Source organism: Oncorhynchus mykiss, chromosome 27 (assembly GCF_013265735.2).
Source record: "Oncorhynchus mykiss isolate Arlee chromosome 27, USDA_OmykA_1.1, whole genome shotgun sequence".
Lineage (NCBI taxonomy): Eukaryota > Metazoa > Chordata > Actinopteri > Salmoniformes > Salmonidae > Oncorhynchus > Oncorhynchus mykiss.
Genome location: NC_048591.1, coordinates 3537532 through 3556433, shown reverse-complemented (window position 1 = coordinate 3556433; position 18902 = coordinate 3537532). Strand labels below are relative to the sequence as shown.

The 18902-nt window shown below is 41.9% G+C and overlaps 1 protein-coding gene across 9 annotated transcripts in view; it reads left to right on the top strand.

Moving 5' to 3' along the window:
- LOC110507356 (dedicator of cytokinesis protein 10) overlaps nt 1-17405 on the top strand; it is a 179459-nt gene extending 162054 nt beyond the window's left edge. For 7 of the 9 annotated variants that reach the window (XM_036965496.1, XM_036965495.1, XM_036965499.1 and 4 more), the window contains 10 exons: nt 1136-1242; nt 1438-1560; nt 1675-1788; nt 2776-2781; nt 6097-6243; nt 8587-8797; nt 9325-9515; nt 10377-10477; nt 15390-15528; nt 16268-17405. In XM_036965496.1, the coding sequence (XP_036821391.1) occupies nt 1136-1242; nt 1438-1560; nt 1675-1788; nt 2776-2781; nt 6097-6243; nt 8587-8797; nt 9325-9515; nt 10377-10477; nt 15390-15528; nt 16268-16315 (1187 nt within the window). In that variant the 3' untranslated portion in view covers nt 16316-17405. The remainder of the gene's footprint in view (nt 1-1135; nt 1243-1437; nt 1561-1674; nt 1789-2775; nt 2782-6096; nt 6244-8586; nt 8798-9324; nt 9516-10376; nt 10478-15389; nt 15529-16267) is intronic. The other 2 variants (XM_036965500.1, XM_036965494.1) reach the window with 1 other exon arrangement.
- The last annotated feature ends 1497 nt before the right edge of the window (nt 17406-18902 follow it).

Sequence of the window (18902 nt, the reverse complement as noted above, 5' to 3'; positions counted from 1 at the left end):
ATGGTACCTTCAGGCGTTTGGAAATTTCCAGACTTGTGGATGTCTACGATTTTTTTTCTGAGGTCTTGGCTGATTTCTTTTGATTATCCCATGATGTCAAGCAAAGAGGCACTGAGTTCGAATGTAGGCCTTGAAATACATCCACAGGTACACCTCCAATTGACTCAAATTATGTCAATTAGCCTATCAGAAGCTTCTAAAGCCATGACATCATTTTCTGGAATTTTCCAAACTGTTTAAAGGCACAGTCAACTTAGTGTATGTAAACTTCTGACCTACTGGAATTGTGATACAGTGAATTATAAGTGAAATAATCTGTCTGTAAATAATTGTTGGGAAAATTACTTGTCATGCACCAAGTAGATGTCCTAACCGACTTGCCAAAACTATAGTTTGTTAACAAGACATTTGTGGAGTGGTTGAAAAACAAGTTTCAATGACTCCAACCTAAGTGTATTTAAAGTGTACATCTACCAGGAATTTAACCTTGTGAAATGGTGCTGACAGCAATAAACAGAGTATATAGAATGTTCACATAATCTACATACAGTATACAATATAGACAGTAAAAACAGCTTACTTAAAAATACTAGGACCAAACTTTGACTGCAACTAGCAAAATGGAGTCTGAATTATTACAGATGCACAGTGTTTTGAAGTCCACTGCAATGGCTTAGCCGTACCACTTAGAACAAAGCAATGTATTGGACATGCATTCTAAGTGGTATGCTGAACATACCTCATGACTCAAAAGACTAGCAGAATGTCCAGGCAGGTTTAATGTCCACTGATTTGCCTTTGCTATTGAAAGATGTCTTGATGTCTGTGGTCTACCTTGCCTTTTTGAGATGCCTTTATTGATGTCCACCAACGTTTCACTTGATATGTGTACAGAAAGCACGTTCACAATGAATGGAGTTACTGTTCTTTGTTTGGGTTTGTTGATATGGAACACAAGGAAAGTTAAGTAGCACTGTGTGTGTGTGAGAGAGAGAGTGTGTGGTGTATGGGTTCATACCATTGGATGATAAAATGCACAGAAGCGTAAAGAAGGGAGTGACAACATGTTGTTCCTATGAGCTCTCTGCTCCTATGTCCCTCCTTCTCTGATGTCATATCCTGTTTGAAACCTCAGCGTCCTTCTCCATGGGCTGGGCGGCCTTCCTGTGCATCTCACCGAACGTGAAGGAAGAGGGGGCCATGAAAGAGGACACAGGGACTCAGGATACCCCCTACACTGAGGTACCCTCACCACCACTGGCTGCAGTACAAACATTTTATAGATTTGGAAGATCATTCGATGACAATGCAGTGCAGAGCCTGGGCCCGTATTCATAAAGTGTCTCAGAGTAGGAGTGTCGATCTAGGATCAGGTCGCCCCCCTTATTCATTTAGACTTCAAATGCTACACAGATCCTAACCTTCCTGTGTATGTAGGACACTCTAGTGGAGCAGCTGGAGCTGTGTGTGGACTACCTGTGGAAGTCTGAGAGGCACGAGCTCATCGCCGATATCAACAAACCCGTCATTGCCGTCTTTGAGAAGAGGCGAGATTTCAAGGTGACCCGGGGGATAGGACAAGGTTGTTTCTTGACCAGGCCAGAAACACTCTGACAGGAAGGAGATCAGAAGTAATATCAGATGTGATTGACATTGTGTGTGTGTGATCCACAGAGGCTATCGGAGCTGTACTACGACATTCACCGCTCCTACCTGAAGGTGACAGAGGTCGTGAACTCTGAGAAGCGTCTGTTTGGCCGATACTACCGCGTGGCGTTCTACGGACTGGTAAGTGCCATCAGAACCACTGAAGACACTGAAAATTACAAACACACCTTATTGATAGGTGTACTGTGTACCTAGCCTGAGTGACAGTCTGTTTGTGCACAGACTGGCACTCAGGCTAGCGTGTACCATCCCTGCTCTGGGATTCAGTCTTTCAGGTCTCAGGGGAGGAGGAATGATGTCACAGTGCGATGCTAAACTAGCTTCAACTAGCTTCTACTAGCTTGATAGCTAGTCAGTACATGCTATAGCTATAGCCCTCTGGTACGAACCCAGTCTCACCGAGTATTTTGTCCCGTAAAGGACGTCAAACTCCTACATTCACTAAGCTGGTTGGACACATCTTAGAAGAGCCTGAATCCTTTAGACATTTAACCTTTGGTGAATGGAGAGAGGGGTGGATCAGTCTCTTTAATTCTAGTCAGTCTCTTTAATTCTAGTCAGTCTCTTTAATTCTAGTCAGTCTCTTTAATTCTAGTCAGTCTCTTTAATTCTAGTCAGTCTCTTTAATTCTAGTCAGTCTCTTTAATTCTAGTCAGTCTCTTTAATTCTAGTCAGTCTCTTTAATTCTAGTCAGTCTCTTTAATTCTAGTCAGTCTCTTTAATTCTAGTCAGTCTCTTTAATTCTAGTCAGTCTCTTTAATTCGAGTCAGTCTCTTTAATTCTAGTCAGTCTCTTTAATTCTAGTCAGTCTCTTTAATTCTAGTCAGTCTCTTTAATTCTAGTCAGTCTCTTTAATTCTAGTCAGTCTCTTTAATTCTAGTCAGTCTCTAATTCTAGTCAGTCTCTTTAATTCTAGTCAGTCTCTTTAATTCTAGTCAGTCTCTTTAATTCTAGTCACTCTTTAATTCTAGTCAGTCTCTTTAATTCTAGTCAGTCTCTAATTCTAGTCAGTCTCTAATTCTAGTCAGTCTCTTTAATTCTAGTCAGTCTCTTTAATTCCTCCATCTGCTCTTTTTCTTTTCTTCCTTTTGGTTTTTCTGTATCAAGATTGCGGTAAGTTTTTGTCTCTCTTTTATGTTTCCGATCTTTTTTGTTCCGCTTACCTTCTCTCTTCTCCCTTCACCGGTAGTAGCTTCTCTAACCTTTTCTTCTAAGATATATGCTGTATACATATTGTTACATGATATGTATACCTACCGGGGTTTGGGGTCGATTATATATCAATTCAGTCAATTCAGGAATAAAGCAGAATTTACATTTCCCTCATTGAAAAGAAATGAGTAAAATTAGGAAATTGGAATTTCGGTTTACTTCCTGAGTTGAAGGAATTTAAATAGAATTGACCCCGATACCTACATCCTATAATCTCCAGTAATCTTTTTCCCCTCAACGATCCCAATCTCTAATCTCTAGCTCCTTTGAACAGATCTTAGAACAGTTGGTGTCAAGATGAAATAGCAGTATACATGCAGGCAGGCCAGACCAGGGCCTGTATTCACAAAACATCTCAGAGTGGGACTGCTGATTTTAGGATCTGTTTAGCATTTTAAGTCATAATGAATAAGAGGGGCGACCTGATCCTAGATCAGCACTCCTATTCTGAGGCACTTTATGAATGCGGGCCCTGGTCATGAATGTTGGAATGTAGGGCTCTTTCTCAACTCATCACTCCTCGATTCCTCTCATCCCCTCTTAGCCGCTTTGATCGAGAATTCAAGCCTAATGAGCCATACATTAAAGACATTTTATGAGCCCAAGCCCAAAAAAGCCAAAATGATTGTGCCATTAACCAATACATATATGATACTCTAGGCTACTTACTGCACATTACGCACAACAGAAAAAAACATAACAAATTCAGCAAGCTATTCTAGTCTAGCTTTTCCTGCATGGGACTCCAAGAGCTAAGGAGAGAGGCCACAGGAGCCCAGGTGTGTGCATATTGCGCAGGAGACAGAGGCTAGTTAGAAGCTTATTATGCATAATCCATCATTCATTACCTGAAAGAGGTAGGCTAGGACATATGTAGCCATTCAAAAGTTTGGGGTCACTTAGAAATGTCCTTGTTTTTGAAAGAAAATATTTTTTTCTTGTACAACGCTGTGTACTACTCCCTTCACAGAACAGCACAAACTGGCTCCAATGCTGTAAATTACTATTGTAGCTGGAAACGGACGATTTTTTTATGGAATATCTACATAGGCGTAAAAGGCCCATTATCAGCAACCATCACTCCTGTGTTCCAATGGCATGTTGTGTTAGCTAATCCAAGTTTATAATTTTAAAAGGCTAATTGATCATTATAAAACCCTTTTGCAATTATGTTAGCACAGCTGAAAACTGTTGTCCTGATTTAAAGAAGCAATAGGACTGGCCTTCTTTAGACTAGTTGAGTATCTGGTGCATCAGCATTTGTGGGTTCGATTACAGGCTCAAAATGGCCGGAAACAAAGTACTTTCTTCTGAAACCTGTCAGCCTATACTTGTTCTGAGAAATGAAGGCTAAATGCGAGAAATTGCCAAGAAACTGAAGATCTTGTACAACGCTGTATACTACTCCCTTCACAGAACAGCGCAAACTGGCTCTAACCAGAATAGAAAGAGGAGGACGAGTACATTAGAGTGTCTAGTTTGAGAAACAGACGGCTCACAAGTCCTCAACTGGCAGCATCATGAAATAGTACCTGCAAAACACCAGTCTCAACGTCCACAGTGAAGAGGCGACTCCAGAATGCTGGCCTTCTAGGCAGAGTTCCTCTGTCCAGTGTCTGTGTTCTTTTGCCAATCTTAATATTTTATTTTTATTGGGCAGTCTGAGAGAATGCCAAGAGTGTGCACAGCTGTCATCAAGGCAATGGGTGGCAACATTGAAGAATCTCAAATATAAAATATATTTGTATTTGTTTAACAATTATTTGTTAAACAAATTCCATATGTTATTTGTGTTATTTCATAGTTTCTACAATGTAGAAAATAGTACAAATAAAGAAAAACCCTGGAATGAGTAGGTGTGTCCAAACTTTTGACTGGTACTGTCTAAATCAATCTTGAACAGACTGCTCGCACATGATCTGATTTAAAGCAATACATTATTATTCGAATGATAGGCTGTTTCAAAACTCTGCAGCTGCAATTAAAAAAATGAAATTTTTACAATAAAAAATGAAGGTGACCCCCGAAAGCCAAATAGAGATGTGTAAATTAGAAGCACATTCGGTCCTTATATTACTGTAGATTAGGCTATCCTGCAGAAAATGCAGGCCTACCTGTCACAAGAAAAAAATGTACCATGATGAGATGATAGGTCTACATGCATTATACAGTTATTTATCCTAGGAAAAGGTAGTGGTATTGGGCAGTAAACCTCAGTAACCGAGTTCCCACCATTCAACCCTACCTTGGACCTTTTCCTCCAATACGGTTAAGAAAGAGATGAGGGCCTCCCGAGTGGCACAGCGGTCTAAGACACTGTATCTCAGTGCTTGAGGCGTCACTACAGACTCGGGTTCAATCCCAGGCTGTGTTACAGCCGACCGGGACCGGGAGACCCATGAGGCGGTGTACAATTCCAGCGTCGTCTAAGTAAGGGGAAGGTTTGGCCCATTTCCTTGTCCCATCGCACTCTAGCGACTCCTTGTGGAGGGCCAGGCACCTGCAAGCTGACCCCGGTCGCCATCTGGATGGCGTTTTCCTCTGACACATGGGTGCTTCTGGGTTAAGTGATCTGTGTTTCAAGAAGCAATGCGGGTTGGCAGGGTCGTGTTTCGGGGGATGCTTGGCTCTTGACCTTCGCCTCTCCCGAGTCCGTAGGGGAGTTGCAGCGATCTAACTACCAGATGGATATCACAAAATTAGGGAGAAAAATGGGTTAAAGTACAACAAATAAATTGAAAGGAGGGACGATATAGGATGCCAGGAATTGAAGAAAGACTCATTGAGACAGAGCCCAGGAAGTTTTCCATAGGAAAGAACACACTGTCTGAAAATAACCCTCATTGCCCTTTGACCCCACGGTGCTTTGAGAATGACCTCTGTTTTATCCAGAACATAACATTGCAATTTTGTCAGTAACTTTTGTGATTACAATTGTGTTCTAACAAGCTGACCTAACACTAAGAAACACATGACCTGACTGATAGGGAAGCGCAGTAAACCCCTAAGGGGTGATGTGAGCCTAGAAATTCCAGCTACGGGTTATTAATATTCAGCTAAGGGATGAAGAAAGAAAACAAAGGGCCACAGTTTCTAAACAATACACGCACATATACATACTCTTCAAAGTATTGACGCAGGCATTGCATTCAGACAAACACACACACACACACACACACACACAGGTGGTTGGGTAAAATGGTGTTTCTGTAACAGGGGTTCTTTGAGGAGGAGGAGAGTAAAGAGTTCATCTATAAGGAGCCTAAGCTGACAGGACTGTCCGAGATCTCCCAGAGGCTCCTCAAACTCTACTCAGACAAGTTTGGGGCCGACAACGTCAAGATGATCCAGGACTCCAACAAGGTCAGTCTACTACCTCCCCCCAGCGTCCAAACACTGTCACATGTATATGTTTCATATACGGTATTATTCTAAGTGTTTCGGCCTCTTTAGTACTTGTCTCTGTTTCTTTCATAGAAAGATTGTTGTCAAAATGTTGTAAATTAATTCATGTACTGCTACATTTTGACAGCAATCTTTCTCCATAGAAAAGCAGTCAGTGAAGTATTGATTCATTTAGACCATGGGCTCCAACAGGTCGATTGTGAAACTACCAGTAGCTCGCAGCCCACCTACTGTATGAGTAGCTCACCAAACAATTCTGAAAGTATATGCAAGTTTCACGTGTTCCATCGCAAACTGTCATAAACAAATCTCACAAATATCAGACACCGCCAGCTCCCAACTACTAGGTAATCAACACAACATGACACCCCCGGTTAGCCGCTATTGGCTTAAAAAACCAAACCTAACACAATATCTGCCAATTCATTTCTAGCAATATTGCCCCTGTCTGTCTGTGTGGTGCGCACATTTGTCTTTCACTCTGGGTGTAGCCAGTTGATGTGATAACCGTCTCAATTAAACGTTAACTGCAAAGTAGGTTTGCCTGGCAGAAGTATATCATGAGCAAGTATATCATTTCTATCGAACTTTGCTATGAAATGAGCAGCATCGCTTGACCGGCACATTATACTGCACGTTCCTCACTCGCTAGATGCGCAATTAAAGGGTCAGAATCGCAATGAATGGGGTGTTACACTCAAAAATCGAAATGTGTTAGTTTTCTTCCAGACCTATAGGTCAGCAACCACAGCTAGTGAAGTTTACTGCAACCCTAAACAAAGAGTTGCAGTCAGTTTTTGAAACGGTGGCAGTGTATTTGGTGCTAAGTTCTAGACCTCGGCTGAACCTGGTAATGAATGGTATGGATGTTGAGCAAGTTGAGGAGACTAAATGACTTGGTGTTACCTTAGATTGTAAACTGTCATGGCCAACACATATACTGTAGATTCAATGGTTGTAAAGACGGGGAGAGATCTTTGCTTTTTTTTTGACACCACACAAAGCAAGTCCTGCAGGCTGTAGTTTTCTCTCATCTTGATTATTGTCCAGTCATATGATTCAGAGATTTCGGATTGTTTAAAGGTCACGTGTACAGGGGTTGCAGGTGTGATTGCAGAGTACAGTGAAAATCTTAGGCTCCGAGCTCCAACAAGAAGGAGTAAGTGAAATAAAATAATGAAAATTGTAATTTAAAAAATGTTAAAAAATTACACTATATATATATATATATATATATATATATATATATATCATAACTGTAGCAGTGATTAATAAATAAATGCCCATTGGGTTGGAGGCAGAGTAAAGACTGTTTAGGGGGTGTGGGGGAATGACCATAGGGAGAGCAGCATGACCATTGGCCAGGAGGTGTGGGGAGCCAAGTGAAAAAGAAAAGTGCTGCAAACAAGGTCCTAGTTAAGCTGCAGCTGGCCCAGAACAGAGCGTCACTTTTTGCTCTTCGTATGCATGCCAGTTTCTCTTGGCTAAGAGTTGAGGAGAGACTGACTGCATGTGTTGGAAATTCAAAATGGTTTGCATAGTCAACTTACACACAGCACTGTCACACACTTACCCACCAGACATGACAACAGCAGTCTTTTCACAGTCTCCAGGTCCAGAACAAATTCAAGGAAACGTACAATATTATACAGAGCCATGATTGCATGGAACTCATATAGCGCAAGTGAACAGCAAACTTGTTTTCAAAAAACGAATAAAGCAACACCTCACAACGCCTCTCCCTCATGTGATCTACTTTTTGTGTGTACAGATGTAGGATCTTAATATGAGCCAGTTTGCTACAGCAGGAAAATAATCCTACAGCAACAGGAAATGTAAATGATTGTGTGATAAATGTTTCATTAGGGCATGTCAAGTCTGACATTTTAAAGTGGAAATTACAAGCCTTTTAAACCTCAAATACACTACAAGTTTGCATTTCCAGCTGTACAGGAACATTTCTGTAACAGCAGGATGATCAAATTAAGATACGACATCTGTATGTAAGCAGTAGATTCATACATGTTAATGTTTTAAATGCATGTCAATTCTAAAGTATTTAGTATTTTTTGTTGTGTGTCGAACCCCTGTAAGACTAGCTGTCTCCATTGGTGTCGGCTAATGGGGATCCTAATCAAATCTAAAAAAATACACTCAATCGTTCACCATAAGTAACTCTCGTTTTTGTTTGCAGAACATTTTCCATTGCAAAAATGTTTTGCCACGTTTTTTTCTACGTAGTGACCTAATGAATACGACCCAGATTGTGAACTGATTGTTCTGTTTGATATAACCCACCAGGTAAATCCTAAAGACCTGGACCCCAAGTACGCCTACATCCAGGTGACCTACGTAGTGCCCTACTTCGACGACAAGGAGCAGCAGGAGAAGAAGACGGACTTTGAGCGACACCACAACATCAATCGCTTCGTGTTCGAGACGCCTTTCACTCTGTCGGGGAAGAAACATGGCGACGTGGAGGAGCAGTGCAAGAGACGCACCATACTAACAAGTGAGTTATTCAAAAGGTCATTATTGCTAATGTTTTAATCTGAAAGAGCTGTCGACATTGACTCTCACATATATTCAGTATGTGGAATGTGCAGGATTCGAACCTACAACCCAGGTGACGCTCTAGCCCACTGAGCCATTGGCTTGTATGGTAGTACACTATACTAATGGGAAGTGTCTGAATGACCAGTAAACACTGAGCTGTAACTGTCTGATTCACTAGTATACTGACCAGTGCTGTAATCAGCGATAATATTCTGACCAGTAAAGTTATGGTGTAGGTTCAAAATAAAATGAATTCCTAAACAAACCCAATAAAATATATCCCATCTTGCAGACACTTTTCTCCAAAGCATACATTTTTTCATATGGGTAGCCCCAGTGGGCATCAAACCCACGGTCCTGACTCTATGCTCTAACAATGTTCCTCATGCTCTAACAACTGAGCCACCCAGGACCACAAGTTTTAACCAATTGGTTCCTCATACCCTGTGTCTACTCCCCCTTCCTTTCTCTCTCCCTACCCAGCGAACTCCACCTTCCCCTACCTGAAAAAGCGTATCCAGGTGGTGGAGCAGCAGAGCACGGAGATGAACCCCATCGAGGTGGCCATCGACGAGATGTCCTGCAAAGTGTCGGAGCTCAACCAGCTGTGTGCCATGGCAGAGGTTGACATGATCCGGCTGCAGCTCAAACTGCAGGGTAGCGTCAGCGTCAAGGTAAGGGTAGGGGTGGAGGAGGAGAAAGATGGAGAGAGACACACAGAAGGGAGTTGTTGAGAGGTCATGGCAGAGCTGACATACACGTACTGTACACACACTACCACTCAAGTGAGTTGAGCTGACAGACACAACTGACAGACAGACACGCTCACACACAACAACACACAAGCACATTAGTGAGTTCAGAAATAGCTGAGCTGATACACACGTACAGTACCCCCATGCAGCTATGAAACGGCACATTTTTCTCTCAGCCTCATGGGAAAATGTGTAGAATAGCATGAGATCAGCTATACAACTGCACATTTTTCTTTCTGCCCCATGGCAAAATGTGTGGAAGTGTGGGAAGTTAGCCGTTTTCCTAAATAAAAATGTTTGCTCGGGGCCTCGCGAGAACAGTGCTTGATTTGTAAATCGGGAGGTACCAAACAAAAAGCGAGCATAAGAGGGGCGGGGGCTCTGAGGTACCAGAACGCATGGGGGGGAAAAAACACCTTTATAATTAATAGATTTTTATGAAATGTTTTGCATTTCAAGTATACTGATCAGTGATTACAGCACTGGTCAGTATACTAGTGATTCAGACATTTCATAAAAATCTATTAATTATATACAAATATTTACCAAATGTAAGGGAGCTCTCTGCCTAAGTGACCTCATGGGGCAATGGCAACCACAGAATTCACATTAGCCTCTAGCATCACTATTAGCATTAGTGTCTTGCATCTTTAGCATTTGCCTCTTGCATCACTAGCTTTAGCCTGTTGCATTATTAGCATTACCCTCAGTTCTCATTTCTTCTTACTGCGGTGTCTGTTGAAAATGGTGCAGGTGAATAACCATGAACTTACCTTACAGGTCAATGCAGGGCCCATGGCCTATGCCCGAGCCTTCCTGGAAGAGAAAAATGCCAAGAGGTACCCCGACAACCAAGTCAAACTGCTCAAGGAGATTTTCAGGTATTCATCACAACACTTCTCCTTATTTATGCACCACTTAGCATATGCTTTTATCCAAAAGGTAAATGTTTAGTATAGTTATGTTTAGGGCTGTTGCGGTGACTGTATTACCGCCACACTAGTGGTCACGAAGGCAGTCAAATTCCACGTGACCTTTTAGTCACAGTGATTAGGCTTCTCCAAGCTCTGATGCTGCTGATGGTCGTTAGTAGCCTCCCAAACTTGCTAAGTGTCTGGTACTCAGCACTCTATTGTCCCTCTAATCACTCTGACATCAATGCAAATGTGATGTAAAATCGAATCAAACACTTCATGAGAGCCCATGAGCTCATGTTGCGCGACATTTCTATAGGCTATGCAACTGCGGAGAAAACAGAGTGATGGCTATTAAAAGGATTCCATCAGCTTTCTATAGGCTGGGCCTACTATGTTTATTTTTCAACTTTCCTAAAATGAAGCAAATATTAAGCACATTGCTTATCTTTACAACAGGAGTAATAGCCTACCTGGCTGGCAGGAAAATGAACGACAGGAAAACCGTCCTCCATTCGCTATTTACAATTTTTTTTTACGATTGCTTAGGCACTATCTTTGAAACTGTAGGCTATTTTTGCAAAACTCTACACACTAACTACAAAACCTTAAATCTAACCAGCAAACAATTCTTGCAAAACTCTTCAAACAAAGCGTCAATACAGTACACACAAACCATAACTTGAATAAGCACACGAAGCACCAACTGCGCACTGATCGTATAAATGAACACTTGTGTGGCTTTTGCTTTTTCTGTGTGCAGGGCATAGCAGTGTGCAATAAAGTTTTGTCATACGTGTAGTAAACACACATAATACACACAGGTATCCAAATGTGTAAAGTAAGGATGTGTATTCTGAACATAACACACTATCAATACAAATAAGGGGAAAAAGTTTCGATTTTTCTCAGAATGTTCTAACATTCCTCAAACAACAAAAGCGCAGTAAGAGAAAACAAAAACATTTGTGCTCGGGGAAAAAAAGAACAGAAAAAAATTAAGCTACGTCTCGCCGCCTTTGTGGGTCTGGCCATAAGACTTCGTTCACATCACATGCGATGTTGTCTTGAGCTAGGCAGCGTGGAAAGTATCGCCTGGAGTGCCGTATCCACCCCTGATCGATGTCTCCACAAGCCTCCTCCATTGCCTGTAGAAGGGGTAAGGGGTATGCGTTGGTGGGGCTGACGATCATAAACCTACCAACGCCATGCAGAGAAGAATTCTTCAATGGGATTCAAGAAAGGAGAGTATGGGGGAGATTGAGTGCGATGAAAAGTGGGTGACCTGTGAACCAATTGCGGACCACAGCAGCCCAGTGGAAACTAACATTGTCCCAGATGATAACGTACCTGGGCTGCTCTGGCCCCTGGTCATTAGGGATTAGTCTGTTGTGGAGGGGGCCCAGAAATGTGATAATGTGTGCAGTGTTGTATGGGCCTAGGATTGCATGATGGTGAAGGATGCCGTTTTGACTAATAGCCACACACATTGTTATGTTGCCACCACATTGTCCCGGGACGTTGATGATGACACGGCGTCCGAGGATATTTCTGCCATGGCCCGTGTTTTTGCATGGTTGAAACCTGCCTCGTCCACATATATTAGCTCATGATGTACTGCAGCTTTGCCAGCAGCATACCACCCTGCATACCCTGCATACCACTGCTGTCTTGCTTAGGAAGCTAAGCAGGGTTGGTCCTGGTCAGTCCCTGACCAGATGCTGCTTGAAGTGGTGTTGGAGGGCCAGTAGGAGGCACTCTTTCCTCTGGTCTAAAAAAAATATCCCAATGCCCCAGGGACTGCCCTGTGTAGGGTGCCGTTGAACGGGTGTCCTGACTCTCTGAGGTCATTAAAGATCCCATGGCACTTATCGTAAGAGTAGGGGTGTTAACCCCGGTGTCCTGGCTAAATTCCCAATCTGGCCCTCAAACCATCATGGTCGCCTAATAATCCCCAGTTTACAATTGGCTTATTCATCCCCCTCTTCTCCCCTGTAACTATTCCCCAGGTCGTTGCTGTAAATGAGAACATGTTCTCAGTCAACTTACCTGGTAAAATAACGGATAAATAAAATCTGCTTCTAGCTCCATGACTCTCTGAAAGAGACAAGACAAAACAATGTAGCGCAGTACGAAAAGCAGGGATCAGTCAATTATAATTAGCACCATACACTTCCAGATCCAGTACCAATGATCAGATAGTATAGCTTACCTGCACATATTCATATCTCAGTTGTTTAACACGGTCTGCGTTTCTTTCGAAAGGGACTGTACAGCTGCTTCATCCTAATTCTATTGCGTTTCAGTAGACGAGACAGTGCAGAGACTCACTCTGTTTCAGTAGACGAGACAGTGCAGAGAGAGACTCACTCTGTTGACGTTTTGGAATATGGGGTTATCTGTCATTATGTGGTCCTGCAGTTCTCTGAGTCTGATGCAGTTATTTGCAATGACCATATTTACAATGTGGGTCTCCTGCTCTGAGGTGAACAGTCCACCTCTTCCACCAGATACTGTTTTTCATGCAGTTCTGTAAAAACATTTGAATGGTTTCAGTGATAGATCCTGCTCATTATGGAAGTGCAGTACATAATACTGTACCAGTAAGACTACAGCACTTAAAGTTACTAATTTCGAAATATCCGGATGATACCTGCAACAGTATAGCGACTCAGCTTTGGTTGAACCCGTTGCCCAGCCTCCCTCATGCTCATCCCATGGGTGACAACATGGTCCATCACAGACGCTCTGATTTCATCAGTTATTGTGTTCCTGACTCCCCTTCCTCTTCCCCATCCTCTCCTTCTCGTCCTCCTCCTCCCCTTACTTCTTCACCTCCTCGTCCTTCTCTTCCTCCTCCTCATCCTCCTCTAGTTCTCACCCCTTTACTCTGTCGAATATTGGCCTCCATTGTTGTCCAAACCAAATGTTTACCTGTGGCCTATGTATAGTGCTCAAGCTCTGATTTGTAATGGACTCATGATATAAAAGTGTTTTCACATTGTCAATGTGGAAAAGCAATTGGCGAAATAGTGTAGCAATGTAGGGACCAATGTTTACAGTCTTGCTAGAAGTGTGTTATTAAATTGCAAACTGAGTGTAAAGCAGAGAACGTGCAGTGAGTTGTGTTTACAGTTTTGCAAATAGTGTGTTATAAAATTACAAACTGAGTGTAAGCAAAAAACGTGCATTGAGTTTGGCACACTTGGTAAATGCATTGGCTACAAGTGTTAATTATTTCAGATATCATGCTTCAAGAATCACTGTTAGTGTTTAAGCATTCAGAAAAAAATGTAAGTGCCGAGATGTATTTTTTTCCCTGCCCCTGTTTCCAGACAGGTGCATGATAATGGTCCATTCTAAATCAAAATTTCACACATTATTTAGTATAAGTAAATACAAGATTAAATCAAGAATAGTCTGATGGGTGACAAAACATTTTTGTGACTTTTTCGATTCACAGATGTACACCTCATGTTTTGATAAGGTTTGTAATCACAGCTAAATTGGCCAAAAACCTTCTAATAATTAAGCACATTAATCTGCTTTACAAGGGGCGGGGAGCCTAACTGGCACACATAAGCAGCGCGTGAGTTTCAAGTTTGGGGAAGATCATTTTCATCATAAAAATGCACCTTTATAATAAAAGCATTACATGCATAATTGAATTTGTAGTCACTTTTGATAATGGTGCTTTCTGCTAATGGAACATTTGCGCTTATAGCCTACTGCCATGTGCGCATTGCTGCGCTTATAATGTGAAGAAATAGCCTAATCATTTATCAACATTTTAATCTGATCTGTTGCATCAGCCTCAGTGCGTAAAAAAAAAAAAACGTTTTTGATGCTAGTGGTTGTATTAATTTGTGATCTATCGCATCCCACAACTGTCCCAGACTGTTTGGAATATGTATTTCTCGCACAGAATAGAATAGGTCAACTGTTGTACTATGGGGGATAGTAGAATGACATAGGCTAGTGCGTTTGCTGTTCGTTGGGCCTACTTATCTTGTTGGCTGACGAAAAGTACATGTGGACAGTTCAATACCTCGGAATTGGATAAGGACGCGCGCAGTTGCGTCCCGGATGTGTTTGTCTTCATTGTAGCCTGTGAGAAAAGACCCGATCATGTGATATGGAAAGCGATGTGAGTGAGAGGTGCTTCGGAGCAGGCAGCACACAGGGAGAAGGGCTGCAAAAGGAATGGATTTTTTAAGGGTGCATTATGGCCACACAAAGGGGACGCCGCTGGAAAAATCGTTATCAAAAGTCAGTATACGCTTTTACCAACTGCTCCACACATAGATCAATTGAAAAAGTCTTCAGCAAAAGGGTTGGGGTCAATTCAGGTCAAGATAATGTTAGTGTTTAAATACTGGAGAGTTGAGACCAAATCACGGACGCTGGACAGAGTGGATTTCAGTTGTAACAAAAGACAGTTTTAATGAGTCAGAGATATCTTGTCCCGCAGTTTTACGTGCACGGACCTAGTTCACATAACTCGGCAAGGAGTCAGGTGAAAAAGAGGCCTTATACAACGGTTACATTCATTTTTATACATAGAATAAAGTAGGTGGAGTCTTGTCGTTTCGGTCTTCTTGACTGGTCGGAGGGTTGGAGGCGGGCCTTGCTCTAGCCAGAGCAGGAGCCCCATTGGTGCACAGCAGAGCCTTATCCTGAGCATCCGACCAATAGAGGGGGTCAGTCTTGTGGCTGGGTGTATGTGTTCTTACGACGGAATGTCTTTGTTTATATGAGCTATGTGTATGAATACTTATATAACAATAACTAGAACCCAGAGTTTTTCCAGATCAAGTCACATGGTCAGGAAAACTCTTGGCCCTCATAGTGCCCTAACATATTCTGTTTGGCCCTGAAGGCAGTTTGCAGAGGCGTGCGGCCAGGCGCTGGATGTCAACGAGCGGCTGATCAAGGAGGACCAGCTGGAGTACCAGGAGGAGATGAGAGCCCACTACAGGGACATGCTCACAGAGCTCTCCACCGTCATGAATGAGCAGGTCTGCGGAACCGCCCCGAAACATTGAAACTGTTGTTCCTTTAGACAACCGAGGCTGTATGCATCAAATGTCTCAGAATAGGAGTACTGATCTAGGATCAGCTTCCCCCACCCCCCCAACCCCGTCCATGTTATCTTATTTATTGTGATGTTTAAGAAAAATGAACCCTAAGCCAGCACTCCTATTGTGAGAAGCTTGATACATTCGGCCAATGGGCTGTTCAGTCATTAGCCTAGCTACTTACAGTACTAACCTTCACGCTCTTCATGTCAATGTGTTTGTTTACTTTCGTGTGGTACAGTTTTGTTCTCACGTCATCACTCTTTTTAATCCGTCATTACTTTCTCTGATATCATTGTTTCATTATTTATTTTTACACATGAGCTTTTGCTGGATTAGCTAGAGTTTTATCCACTTGGTCTCATCTCTTTGTGTTGTTCTCTTTGTTCATCTGTTCTCTTTCATTGGACCTCAGCTGCATAGACAACTCCTCTCATTCAGTTTCTGCTCCTCTCTTTCCCTCACTATCTTTCCCTCACTATCGTTTCCCCCCCCCCCCCCCCCACTTTACCATGCTTTCGACTCTGTCATTATGGAGCAAGTGGCACTGTGCTGTGCATTATACTAACCTCTCAGCATATATGTGTGTGCGTGCTTGGTCGCATCATACATTCATCAGATGTCTGTTTGTGTGATTTGAAAGATGAATTGACTATCTATGTCTCTCCTCCATGCCAAGATCCCTCACACAAGACCACCAGGAACAGAACGACACAGCGCCTACTGAGCAGCCAATAGGCATGCTGGAATCTGACAGTGCCCAGGAGGACATGTTTACCCAAAATAGCTCCTGGTGACAGACGTCGTTCTTCCTCCTGCCAGGAATTATACAGAAAGGAGCAGGGGACTGGAACTGTGACTTTATGGGAACTGGGGAAAAAAGGGAAGTGGATGGGGAAGTCCAGAAGTCTGTAGACTTTGGTCGTGGTAGTCTGGAGTTGTGGTAGTCTGGCGTCCCGGTAGTCTGCAGTCCTGGTGATGATGATGTTCAGTAGAACAGGCTGCTGTACTCTTACTTTGTTTTGTTTTTAAGGCTCAATCCATGTTTGCACTCCCCTGCCGACCACCTCGTCTCCTTACTCTATACACACATACCCAGACAACACACGCCTTCTCTCCCCAGCCCCATCCCTTTAGAATATTGTGACCTTAATGAGCTTGAGGTGCGTTCAACAGAGCAAAAGTTTGCTTGTAATTCTGGTCACAACAATTTGTCCATATTCTGTTGGTTATATTTATGCTGCAAATGTTTGCCACCTGGGGTAAGCAATTCCAAAAGCTATTGTAAAATGACAGTTCAAGGAATTCTACAAAGGAAATTAGCGTCACGTTCAGTAGCCAAACATTGTTGAATGATGCAGATAGAAATACTATGGATTCAGCCAACATGAATCCTTCTATAAGGCAGAGAGACATGTTTTATTCCACATCATTTATTTCTATCGGAATATTCCACAACGTTGTGTCCTGCTGAACAAATTGACATGTTGCCTACTTCTTGTTTGATTGAACACACCTCAAGTTCCTGTTTGAATGTAGAACAACTCCGCATAGCTACTTTGTATCCTAACATTCTGGAATTCCCAGCTCACAGATTTTCGAATTGAAAGTTTGTTTTATAACATTTTTATGATTGATAATGTTGTTGTTATTATTTACTGTACTGTTTTAAATTGTAAATAAGAATTATTAATATTTAAAAAAATATATGATTTTTTTGTTTGGCTAAATAAAAACAAGAATGAACAAACTAATATTTTATGTATAACATTGAAATAAAATTTGTTAACGTCCATAAACCACAGGGTAAGTGAAAATTAATCTCTAGTAGTATGTTTCTTTACATACATACATACATACATACATACATACATACTGTACATACAGTTGAAGTCTGAAGTTTACATACACTTAGGTTGGCATCATTAAAACTTGTTTTTCAACGACTCCACAAATTGTTTGTTAACAAACTATAGTTTTGGCAAGTCAGTTAGGACATCTACTTTGTGCATGACACAAGTCATTTTTCCAACAATTGTTTGCAGACAGATTATTTCACTTACACTGCTCAAAAAAATAAAGGGAACACTAAAATAACACATCCTAGATCTGAATGAATGAAATATTCTTATTAAATACTTTTTTCTTTACATAGTTGAATGTGCTGACAACAAAATTACACAAATTATCAATGGAAATCAAATGTATCAACCCATAGAGGTCTGGATTTGGAGTCACACTCAAAATTAAAGTGGAAAACCACACTACAGGCTGATCCAACTTTGATGTAATGTCCTTAAAACAAGTCAAAATGAGGCTCAGTAGTGTGTGTGGCCTCCACGTGCCTGTATGACCTCCCTACAAGAAGCCACTGCTTCAAAACCACCATAAAAAAAGCCAGACTACGGTTTGCAACTGCACATGGGGACTAAGATCATACTTTTTGGAGAAATGTCCTCTGGTCTGATGAAACAAAAATAGAACTGTTTGGCCATAATGACCATCGCTATGTTTGGAGGAAAAATGGGGAGGCTTGCAAGTCGAAGAACACCATCCCAACCGTGAAGCACGGGGGTGGCAGCATCATGTTGTGGGGGTGCTTTGCTTCAGGAGGGACTGGTGCACCTCACATAATAGATGGCATCATGAGGCAGGAAAATTATGTGGATATATTGAAGCAACTTCTCAAGACATCAGTCAGGAAGTATAAGCTTGGTCGCAAATTGGTCTTCCAAATGGACAATGACACCAAGCATACTTCCAAAGTTGTGGCAAAAATGTCTTAAAGTCAAGGTATTGGAGTGGCCATCCCAAAGCCCTGACCTCAATCCTATAGAACATTTGTGTGCAGAACAGAAAAAGTGTGTGAGAGCAAGGAGGCTTACACACCTGACTCAGTTACACCAGCTGTCAGGAGAAATGGGCCAAAATTCACCCCACTTATTGTGGGACGCTTGTGGAAGGCTACCCGAAACGTGTGACCCAAGTTAAACAATTTAAAGGCAATGTTACCAATTACTAATTGAGTGTATGTAAACTTCTGACCCACTAGGAATGTGATGTAAGAAATAAAAGCTGAAATAAATCACTCTACTATTATTCTGACCTTTCACATTCTTAAAATAAAGTGGTGATCCTAACTGACCTAAGACAAGGAATTTTTACTAGGATTAAATGTCAGGAATTGCGAAAAATTGAGTTTAAATGTATTTGCCTAAGGTGTATACAGTGCCTTGCGAAAGTATTCGGCCCCCTTGAACTTTGCGACCTTTTGCCACATTTCAGGCTTCAAACAGAAAGATATAAAACTGTAT